We start from the raw sequence: 12,257 nt of genomic DNA on the forward strand, positions 1-12,257 counted from the left end.
AATATAATTGCAAGTAATAAGCTTTGCATGACAATTGATTCTGAAGAACATTATAATATAGAAGTGATTAAGATATGTGTTTGCGAAATCCGGAATGGTCCGCCCTATAACAATTGATTATTTAAAAAATGGGAGCAAGAGTATTTGCAAGTTCTGAGATGAATTGATCAGGTGACTTGTGAATGAAGTTAGTTATGTTAAATCAGTTCAAACTTATATGATCAAAAGATTCTTAAATGAAATATATTCCACCAGCTAGTATTAACAGTAATATTACATGAAGCTTACAGATCTGTAGATTGTACAAACATCTAAACAATGAATCAAATTTAAATCAATACTTACGGTACTATAAATTGTTATGAATGGAAAAAAAATAGTATTTTCTTACCTAACAAGTAAATTATCCCAAATATTATAACTTAAAAATCACACAACACATACCTTTGAAAACTGTCCCAAATGCTCCCCTTCCAATGTTTTTGTTGTTGTCAATGTAGCCTTTCATTTCATTAACATTCATTGTCACGATCTGGCAATTTCTAGGATTTTTCGGGAAGAAAATCTTCTGTTCGTTTATTATTGAGAATCTGTTACAAGCTTCTGATATCATGCTTTCTCCATGCACTTGCGATTCAGGAGACTTTTCTCGATTCCTTGGGCTATTAAAAGATATGTAAATAATGTTGAATAGAACAAAACAGTAAAAGAACTTCAACATAACATGAGATTCCCATTTTGTCCAGACCTCTTTATAGTCGGATTCAAAATCAAGACTTTTATGCTAATATTAATCTAAACAATTTAACAATGACCACGATCTAGTAACACGATGAATACGTTGATGTACAAATGGAGTAAGACCAATAAATTGCTTTTGAACGTCCCTTGAAGAAATAATTATAAAAAGCTCAAAGCCTTCACAAGTCTAGTATTTTACAAATTGTATTATGTGTGCATGTATTTGTGGGGAAATAAATTTTAATTATATGATAATGTCTTCTTTTCTGGGAACCTAGCCCCCTATTAAAACTAATTAGTCCTGGAGGACCTGAATTTGAAACAAAATTATCCCAGTATGACTCCTTAGTTACAGCCATTATATACAATACCAATCACTAACAACCAACACTTAGATTACAATATATCCCAAAAGTCATGACACGGTACCTTAAGTATCTAAACAGAGGTTTATAACTTGTAAAAAATAACGTGATCAAACCAATGTCAAATGTGCAAGGGAAAAGAACAACTACTTGACTGGCTGTACTCAGTCAAGAATGCTGAACAAGGCCAAGATTATGATCACAGCAGACAGCTCACAGAAGGTTTCAAGCACTGCGTCAATATTGATGTTAAGAACAATCTTGATGAGGAGACACTGGAAACTACACATTATACAACTCTTGATTAATTCACAAATTTTAATTTCCACTCAGCAGTTATTTTGGAAATATCATCTCTCCATTATGAATACTAAACAATTATGTCAATCTAGCACAACTTTTAGAAATCACACTTCTGATAAGAGTCATCAAACCTCTTATCATGTCCTAGGTGCACTTACTCTACAATGAAAGGACACATCGTTTCTTGTTACTACAGGTTGAACATAAGCAAAATAAAAAGACAGGACACTTATAAATGTTTTTATTTGAAATGTCATGGTTTTATATTGAACATAATACATTGGTTAGGTCTAACAAACCCTTCTGATTGTATTATGGAGAATTATGAACCAAACATGTCAAAATATTCTGCATCAGTTATTGCTGATTCTGCAAATACTATCCCTATTGTATTATAAGGACAAAGGATATTGTCAGAGTCTTTTGATCTGGCACTTTGCTTTGGTCTGTGTATAGTCTTCTTCTTGATAATGTGTAGAGTGCAGCTCTATTAATGCTCCTCATCAAATGCATCAAAAGACATTTTGAATAATTGACTGAAATTTGAAGCGAATGAACTGGTGCACCTTTGCTGTAGTTTTTACTATGTCAAAAGTTTTCTCACACTTGTCAGACAAATACAACATGGATTTCTAACTCTACACATTTTTCAGAGGTACAGCAATTACTTAAGAATTTGAACAAACTTTTCGACAAAATCCAGCCCTGCTTATTGTTTGTCTGTTACTGATAGGTAAGGTGAATTCTGATATAATTGTGGCCTTAACTTCTACAGTTTTAATTTGACCGTGTTTCGTCTTATCTCCTAAAGCATAACATAAACATGGCAAAGCTCACCTTTACCGAACTTAATTGTCAAATTTGCATCAGTGAAATGGTTCATCATCATGCTGAGATTGAAAATTCCGCAGTACACCTATTAAACATCATCCTTTATAATTTAGAAATGGTATTAAGTGGTACTCATTTTTCATGCGATGTCTTGAATTGTTTCCGACTATTTGCTTCCAAATTATTATGTCATACACATCTTGTCGAAAAGGGCAATAACTCTGGAAAAATGTTTGCGAAAAGTAAACTAAAATATGTATATCTTCATGTGGTGACCATATAAAAAAATGCAGGACTAGATCCACTTTTTAGATTTGTATACACTGAATTAAGTTACAAGATAATGTGTCAATAACTCTAGCCCGAGTTTAAGAAAGAAATTGATTTCTCAAAATATAGATGTCAATAGTGTTTTTCTCGTTCCTTGAGCAATCCATCAATAATGTGGAACTATCGTTACTTACAAGATCATATCATATGCGATGCTTTATTCCTCAGGTGATAACTACAGTATTTACAAATCTGCATGGTAATCAACCAGGAACTGCAGGATTACCTCAGCTAACGAGAGTGTGACATACATTTAAATAACATGCAAGAAAGCAATATTGTCATTATTGGTGCATTACAGACCTATCCCATATTTATCAGTCCTCTAATTAGGCAAGGCTGAGCAACATGTCACAGTGACCTATACCTTTTACCAAGGCATGATATCAAGTGAAAGAAAAGCTTACAGAGCTGGAAAATTATTTTCTTATTGGACTTAAAATGACCATTTACTCTATCCTTTAGACCAAAAAATATATATGTTTCCGTATGATCTAAGGGCAAGGTTATCAAAAATGTAATCAAGGAATGTACGAAAGAACAAAAGTTAATATGAGAGATTTTCTTTCAGCCACAATACAAGTACTAAGCCTATGCCATACCTGAAGTGAAAGCCCTTCGTAACATTGGTAATTACGATTTGTCTACGGCTTCAGTTATTATACAAAAATAAAAAAAAGTTTTGTACCAATAAGGCTCAATTTTAGCCTATTGTGATAGTAAGTGTTCGATACCTTTCTTGTGAGGTGAATATTTTTCTTCTTCTGATACATGTTAACATTCTACGGCTTGACCCCAAACCGGTTAGGCTTCTTCCTTTATATATATGCAAACAATCAATAGTGCTATGTGATGAAAAATTAATGTTATTGCGCATAAATCATTTGTTTGTTCCAAATTAGTAATCTTGACGTTAAGACATTTAAGTCCTGAATTGAAAAGCTTCTTCCTCCCAAGATCAAGATACTCAACAAGTATGGTAACTGTACATAGTTCAGAACCAAGTTGATGTACAGTGCCTTGACCTTTTTGACCCACATAGTTTCTTTTTCCTCTATATGCAACCATCTACAACATTTTGAGCTAACAAAATATTATACAAAGTGTTGCAGTGAAACTCTATGTCGGTGCGAGTATAGACACAGCAGCGCAATAACAACTAATTAGTACAGATATAAAGGAAGCAAAGAGATTTGCCCAGGGATACACCACACTTGCATACCTGTCTTGTTCAAAATCTGTGATATCTGGCTTGCAAATTATGCAGTCTTGTGTTCCATGTTCAGGTTGATTACCAATTACAAGAGTTTGAAAATAGCTACCATTTTGTTAAATGCTAAACTTAGAGCATGAAAAATTCGAACCCATTTTGTTTTAAAACCATAAATTCAAAAAGGGAAGCACAAACAAGATGTTCAATATGACTGTAATGTTGGCCATATTGGATAGGTTTTAGGGGGAAATTTTAATTTAGAGCCAACAGTACCATAGAGAGAAACTGGGTGCTGCATTTGGTAGCTTCCATCTAGCAGAAGTAGCAAAGAGCATAAAACAAACTCCTGACAACAGGTCATAATTCCATGGTATAAAATTATTTTAGTTTTTGACCTGTAAAGCAATGAATGAATTAGAAGACATTAAGCCCTGAAAATGCGTATGTTTCTATGGACTATGGTATCTTAAGTATGATAAATAGGTATTATCCTGGATAGAGTTAACAGTTATTGTGAAGATCCCTTACTGTCAGCTGAATACGGACCGTAATTCTGTCAAAAATGGAGTTCGAAAGACAATACCATTCATAGGACATTCACATCTGTACTCGCCCTTCTAATACATTGTAAACACGAAACATGATACACAAATTCTACGTACGTGTCCAGTATGTGCCTCCTGTCACCCTCATGTTTCTCTGCATCCGTGTAATCTTCTTTTCTTCTGTTCAGCTGCTCCTAGTAAAACACATTTATAATATTGTCACTATACTAGTATCGCTTTAACATATGACTCTTATTTGGGTATCACAGGCATGGTAATGTTACTTGTGACTTCTGTGCCTTGAATTTAGTCTCTATATATATGACTTTCTATTCAACCATGAAGTAGATCAATTGGAAGATGGAAATATTACAATATATACAGTGTTCAATCACTGTACACATTACAGTCACTAGCAATAGTTTCAAAACAAAATTCAAATTATGAAAATGTTGTCATTTATTGTGGTCACAGTTTAAAGATTTCATCAGGTTGCAAACTTCATCTCTACTTTTGACGTTTTGACCTAAGCATGCAAGGACTGAAACCGAATGACAATTTAAGATTCACAAAATAATCCACCCATGAAAGCAAGTAATTTTAACATGTTTGCTGTAAAAGCATCAAACATCAATTTCAAATATTTATTCAGCAACCAGCCTTGCTTAAATATTGTATTCATCATATAAAGATTGAAAATCGTTTATGTGGTCAGGGACACTGCATCTGCTGTAAAGTAGTCATGACTATTTTGTCTTAGTAAGTGTTACAATGTATATACTATGTAGACTCTTAGTAAGTGTTACAATGTATATACTGCATTGGTACAGGACAAGCTGTGTGCAGACTCTCAGAAGGGGATGCAAATGCTAATGTGTAGACAAGTATAACGTGTTAACCACTGAAAACTGTTTCTTTATTGAAAACTGATTTGTGTCCTGGGTTGTGCACAGTGCTATCTAGAAACTATGTACAAGCTGTAAATGTCACAGTTGTAAATGGTGTCATCGTAAAAAAAAGTGACATTATCTAGTGAACAAAAATGATTCCTTGAATATCACAAACACAGTCAACTGTCACACCTAAAATGTAATACTTAGCATAAGGAAGACCCTGAACAAGTCACAAACATCTTTAATGTAACCAACAATAATGAAGAAAAAGGAGTCTCAATCCAAATGCAATTATTAAGTTAAAATTTCAGTTAATTCTTGTCATATTCGAAACAAAGAAATATTAGTTGTCAACATTTATATTATTATTTTTCTATTGGCAACATCAGTTATTACTATATTGCATTTTACCCATTTCTGATTGACATTTTTATAAATATAATTGTATACAAGATAGTTTGGACTATTGCTCTTTACTATATTTAATACAATTATGCATGCAATTTCACCATTAAAGGTCAAAGTAGCTTTTGAGGCACCAACAGAGTTTACAATGGTAGCTGCGTGTAGTCCACGTAGATAACTGTGGATGCACACGAATTGCCTCAATTTCAAACAAACCATCCGGGAAAAAATGGGACATGTTATAGTTACAGGCTGAGCTCAGACTTCACCGATACAAACACATACAGAAGTTGCAATGGTAGCTGCGTGTAGTCCACATAGGTAACTGTTATGAATAAAGGAAACGTGGATACAAGTGTGTGTTTGATTTGGATTTTTATAAATATAATTGTGGCAGTCTATAGTGATGCCTAGCACTGGGGTATCATGTCCCAGACATGTAGCATGATGTCCCACACAATCACATTACCCTTACACCAGGCCGACTAGTCCTAACACTAACCTCTTAATGCTGAGCGCTAAGCGAGGCAGTTGTTAGTACCATTTTTGTAAGTCTTTGGTATGATTAGGCCGGTGATGAAACCCACGACCTCCACATCCGAGTTGGATGCTCTAACCACTAGGCCACCGGAGCAGTCACACAAGCGATCCTGGAAAGTAATATAGACACCCGATCTCTTTTCCTAGAACGGCACCTATTGTTAAGTGGTAATTGTTAGATTCCTGATGACATACATCGGGTCAGCATTGCTACCCACATAACTGGATGGTCGGTGCTTGTTGCCTGCTACTCTGTGACCAGTCACACAGACCCAGTGACTGGTATTTAACACATTATTTAATGGCTGGCGACCGGAAAACAATGACTGGAATACTGTCCTCGGTGCTCCGTATTAGCTGCCAAACAAATTAAATTTAAAAATTGGCAATGACATGCTATTGATCTAGATACAGCAATCTAAAAGATAAATACCTTTCAAGGGAGATAATCTAGATATTAGTTTATGACATAGAAATTAACAGTCATCAATTGTGACAAAATGTACTTCATCTACATTTTGAGATTAGAACCAGTCCTAAATCTCAAAATACTGTGATTCCAAAAGATCTGCAAGACATTGTATTCACTTGTTCTACAAGAACAACATATCCATGTGAGCGACATATTGCTAATATAAAACAACACTAATACAGTGCTCATTTAGAAAATAATATTCTTGGACAGAGACATTCATTGGGATTTTTCGCGAATTCAAATTAACATTTTTATTGATGATTCTTTTGGGGAATACCACTGGAATTTAGGTGGAATATTCATTTGGACCTTAGATATAAGTTTTTGGAATATTCGGAATCCAGTTCACAATACTATAAATTCGTTTTATATTTAAGCTTTGTGTTTTAGGGAAATACAACTTATTTTTTGAATTTATAAAACTGATTTTTCCTCTTTTCTGACATTCACTTGAAGACCACAAGTTGTAACTATATATATATATATATATATATATATATATATATATATATATATATATATATATATATATATATATATATATATACATATTCATATCGTTGTTTGTTAGTTACGTTTGTGCAAAGGAAAAAAGTGTGTTCCTCAAGGCATTACATGGCAACAGACACAGCTTGGTATGTACTGCATAATAGGATTCCATCACTTTAAACACCATGGTACACACTATATTATATTCATTCACGTAACTGCATTTCACGTTATTTTTCAGTGTGTTAGCTATGAATCGTTGCATTTACTTAATACACTTTTGTTTATTTCAGTTTCATAGCTTTGCTTTTAGCTTTAAATGCATTGCATTTATTTAGAGGTGCATTATACTTTAATGGGTCTAGCTCATGTTTTAACTTTGCATCTTTTGTTCTAGAATTATACCTTTTAAATTTTCAAAATAACTGTTGTACATTGTATTGCTAGTTATATTTGAGATAAGGGTCTAGGATACATGCATAAAGTTTAAACAATTGTCTTTCTCTCAATTGTAATCATATACATTTAGACAGGTTATTTTATGTTCAATGTGTATCATTTAAACAATTTTGATTTCAAGCTTTAATTGCTTTATTTCAAGACTTTTCAAACTCATCAGTACTCGATAAAAAATATGGAAAGCTTTTCATAATCTGAGCAACAGTTGCGTTCTAGTTTTCCTAATGGCAGAACACTTTGAAATTGTGTCAGCATCTTTTTATGAAGCAAGGAAATATCTCTGCCAATATTTTTTTTCTCAAACTGAACAAATTAAATTTCTAAAATAAGTTATCACTTTGTGAATGTTAATGGCCTAATCTGCATATATTTCAAAGTCCTTGATAATGTTTAACACAGTTGGTCAATATTAGTATGGCAGAACTTCATTCATTGCAGAAGGATTCTTGTGCAACGAATTATGCCTTGAGTTTACTTGGATTTTCGGCCAGATTAAATCTCATCAGGTTTGTTGTCCTGAAGATATAGCTCAAATATAGTAGTGGCCTATTGACCTTTAGACCGAGTCGGGCACCATTTCAAATGAGGCTATAGCTATTAGTCAGGAGGCTCACGTGGGCTGCAATTGTTCATCTGACTCTCACAAATGCACATGCTAACATTCTGTACATAACCAAATGTCCATGTAATTGTATAATAGAGGCCAAAGGAGATGCTTGAGAGGTCAATAAGATTAACCTTGAGAAAACCTTTGTTATACATGGCATGTGAAATGTTCCTACAATGTTTTCGTACAATGTTCAACGAGCAATTTGAGAGGAAGAAAAAGAACCAACTGTTTCCAACTGTTTATGTTAGCCAAATGTTTGTAAGTGAGGTCACAAAGGAAACAATTCTGATGACTTGTGTTCTATAAAAAGATGCTGGAAAAGTAATTAAAACATGTTATTTGTAGAGCACATTGTAGAAACCATTTATGTAATGTTTAACTACTATCTACTTCTACTTAGTTGACAGGGAAACTAACATAGCAACCCTTTAAGAAACTTTATAAAAGCTATGATCATAATTCATTTAGTACCATTGAATAAGAATTAGATGTACATCTATGATGGACACATGATAATCAATGTACAAATAAAGCAGGCGCATTCCTATGCCATATTCTCACACACATTTGACTAGGTCGAAACATACGATCTACATTCTTAACCAAAGAGACAATGAGCATCATAATAAAAAAATAATGATTTCAGTGACACTAAAGAAAAGGGACATAACTCTAAATTGCACTTGAATTGTTTCTCTAAACATGTAGTGCTAACCTTCCTTTGGGTCATCTCGAGTTACGTCCTTGTGTGCAGCAATGACACAAAATAGCTAATTCCCAAAATTACCATTCAGGAGATATATATCCATCTCTCTCTCTCTCTCTCTCTCTCTCTCTCTCTCTCTCTCTCTCTCTTAGTTTTATCAACGATACTGAGCAAATACAACAAATTGCTAACTACTTTAATTTTTTTTTTTGAAACTGCTTTTAATTGTTATCATTCTGATTTTAAGCACAACTATATTTATCAGGAATGTTTATCTGTTGTATCAGGTCAAAGTGCTTTCTTTCTTGTGTCACATCAACATTAAGAATGATGTATTGGCAAGTCCCAAAATAAATTGTTGATTGTGATGGATATAATCTGTTATGTTATAGGGGCATACATTTGACTAGATCCGCTTGCTGACGCTTAACCAGTCAAATAGAGCGCGGTGTTAATATGACCAAAGGGATTCTAAGTACATATGAGAAAAGGGAGTTTGCTGTGTGAAAAGTAAAATATATAGCAGTACCAATATCAGATGTCTAACTAGTAACATGTGTATGAATATGGGAATATCAGAAACATATGTGAGGGAAACAATAATAAATCTGGGAAAATAGGTCAGCATCGTAAAAACTAATGTAAGTTGCGTGTGATAATATCAATAGAAGTAAAGTTTTAGGGTTTCAGGAAAGCTTTGAAAAATCTGGCTCAACAGGTAAGCATAATGACATATCTGGATAAGTGGGCCATATTCCTGCTGTTTGTAGCACCATTAAATTATGATATGAGCTGGGGGAAGGGAGCTGCCATTCATCTAGTAATGATTAGCCAATTATATTCTGAATATGGAGAAAGGGTGTGGGATTACGATATGTGTATACAGATGGATACAAGATAGAATGTGGGGTAGAAAGCAGAATCACACAAGGCAGAAAGAAATGCAGAAGGGGGGCAGAGAAAGAAAAAGGGACAGCAGAGATAAGATGTAGCTGGAAATAATAATCAGAGATATACAAGATGAGGGTTCAGAGAAGGGATACATAATATACATAATGGAGTGATATATAGGCATTCTGAGAGGATACATATAGTGAGAAACAATGTAAGTAAACATATAGTGTCGAATTTGGAGAAGTGGACATAACTTAGTATGTATATTGGATATAATTAGTAGATTACAATAGGACATAGCATTGTAATTAGTATACCACTGTTCCCCGCCTCACCATGAAGTCAACAGTAAGACCCAATAGGTCAGACGGACTTCACCACTGGTCAGATCAGCATGAGGTTATAGCTGTAAAGTGCCATGTGAGATTAACCCGAGAAGAATTTTAGGAAGTTGTGATCCGTTCGAAACAGGTGTTATGAGATGATATTTCCCAGAATAGTTATTAATAAAGGTGGAGTAGAGAGAATGTTCTGGCTTCTATACGACTGATAAAAATTCTGGCGTTAAATATAACAATCCTGACTGGCCAAGCTAAATGAGGTTGTGTTTCCTCTCACATATTTCAGGTGTTTTGAAATAGTCACCTCATAAAACTAAGCAGTGTAAATTTATGTGGGAAGGCAAAGCGTTCTTGATTCCGTGAGAGCAGAACGTGTTCGCCTGTTATAAATCATCAAATGGAAAGCTGGTCTGTGAAATTTATGATAACTATCCAGACCTCAGTTTAGGAAATACTTTAAGGTTAAGTAAGAGAAGGGCTTGGAAAGGCACAAAGACACTGTCTCGATTGCATGCAATGTATACACATGGTTGTAAGTAAGTAATTTATGTCGAATTTTCATTTTATAAATTAAACTCATACTTCACTTTTCCTCGAGTTCAGCAAAACTGTGTACATGCTTATTGTCGCTGTTGTAAGAATGTCTTTTAATATTTCATTTTATACATGAGTTCAAGTTAAGAGGTTTGGTGTGTAAAAGTAATCATGTAGTAAGATTTCATGCATTTTTTCTTACCCAAATTGTGTGAACATGTGGATAGCTGGTAAGGTACGGTCCACATGGGTGCAATGATGGTTTATTTAAGGGGGTCAAGGCATGTCATGTTATCAGTTAAGAACGCAGTGGCCACTTACAGGACATAGATTTATGATAACATATTGTTGTGTTTGTATTGTGAGTGACCTTAGCTAGTGCTGTTGATTTTGATGGACAATATCTAACACAAGGCTAGAGTGGTAATCTTGGTTGATCCAAGGAGAAGGAAAACAGACACGTATTTCGTTTGGTTGTTATCTTTTGTATATAAATAAAATAGCTCTACACATATCTGACTGCACAGCGGGAAAGAGGGGCAGTCCTCAACTAAGAGGTCATTGACCTGAAGAGGCTAATAAAGAGACAGAGAAGGAAAGTTACGAAAGACGTTGACGGGAAACACTAGGTGATACAGTCATGCCGTTATCTGATGTATAGCTGTCACTCAGTCATATGATACAAATTGTTTTATGTAGAGCAGAACTGCAAAAATAAACTTTGCATAGTTTGTTAACTCAGAATAAAAATTTGCATAGATTGTTAACTCAAGAACAAAATTTGCATCGCTTGTTAACTCAGACAGGAACATAGTTTGTTAACTCAGACATGAACATAGTTTGTTAACTCAGACAGGAACTGAATCATTCACAAGCCATTTTTGTTTTTGTACTTGATCAATCTGTTGCATTTTATTGTACGGGGCTCGTATTATTCCACTATATATCCCTGCCATGTGCACTGTGTTTTCATGCCTTAACTTCATATTTTATTTTATTAACTACACACGACACCACCCAGTCCATAACACAGTGCTCAGACATTTTGAAATCACCAATGGTAAATCGCAATGATTGTTACCCATTTTCACACACTGTATAACAAAGCAAGATGGCCAAATAAAATTACCTGCCTAAACAGTCAAAAAACTACATCAATATATTCAGTTAAGGTTGTGATTACAGACGTTATCTCCAATTATTGAATTAATGTAAGAGAGTTCAGTCACGGTATTGCATAATTAATCAGGTGGTCGTTAGTAGGTCGCCTACGGCAATGTAGTTTCAGATTTGCTGATTGATTAGAATGCACCCCAGCCACATCAATACTTACAATTACTTGCTTTCTATATATAATCATTTAAAATTCTGAATTTACCCAACGTATATTGTTCAAGTTTATACGGCATCTGTAAATAGTTCTTCAAATACAGTCGCTTATATGTGGTGTCCATAATGCTTATTCACTTAACCCACTGGCCAATGTATGTGCATCATGGACCACCAAGTTGTGATGTACTTAAGTATGTGTCATCTGTGTGATATGGATATTTAGCATAGATTTAACAATGTTTCAATCATAT

At 34.3% G+C, this 12,257-nt stretch overlaps 1 protein-coding gene across 7 annotated transcripts in view; it reads right to left on the reverse strand.

The window, feature by feature from the left end:
• LOC149789932 (uncharacterized) overlaps positions 1–12,257 on the reverse strand; it is a 475,016-nt gene that overhangs the window by 89,917 nt on the left and 372,842 nt on the right. For all 7 annotated transcript variants that reach the window (XM_089972003.1, XM_089972000.1, XM_089971998.1 and 4 more), the window contains 2 exons: positions 4,446–4,522; positions 445–662 (listed from right to left, as the gene is read on the reverse strand). In XM_089972003.1, coding sequence (XP_089828129.1) covers positions 445–662; positions 4,446–4,522 — 295 coding nt within the window. The remainder of the gene's footprint in view (positions 1–444; positions 663–4,445; positions 4,523–12,257) is intronic.

This window comes from Sinohyriopsis cumingii, chromosome 10, assembly GCF_028554795.1.
Source record: "Sinohyriopsis cumingii isolate HCF-2022 chromosome 10, ASM2855479v2, whole genome shotgun sequence".
NCBI classification, from domain to species: domain Eukaryota; kingdom Metazoa; phylum Mollusca; class Bivalvia; order Unionida; family Unionidae; genus Sinohyriopsis; species Sinohyriopsis cumingii.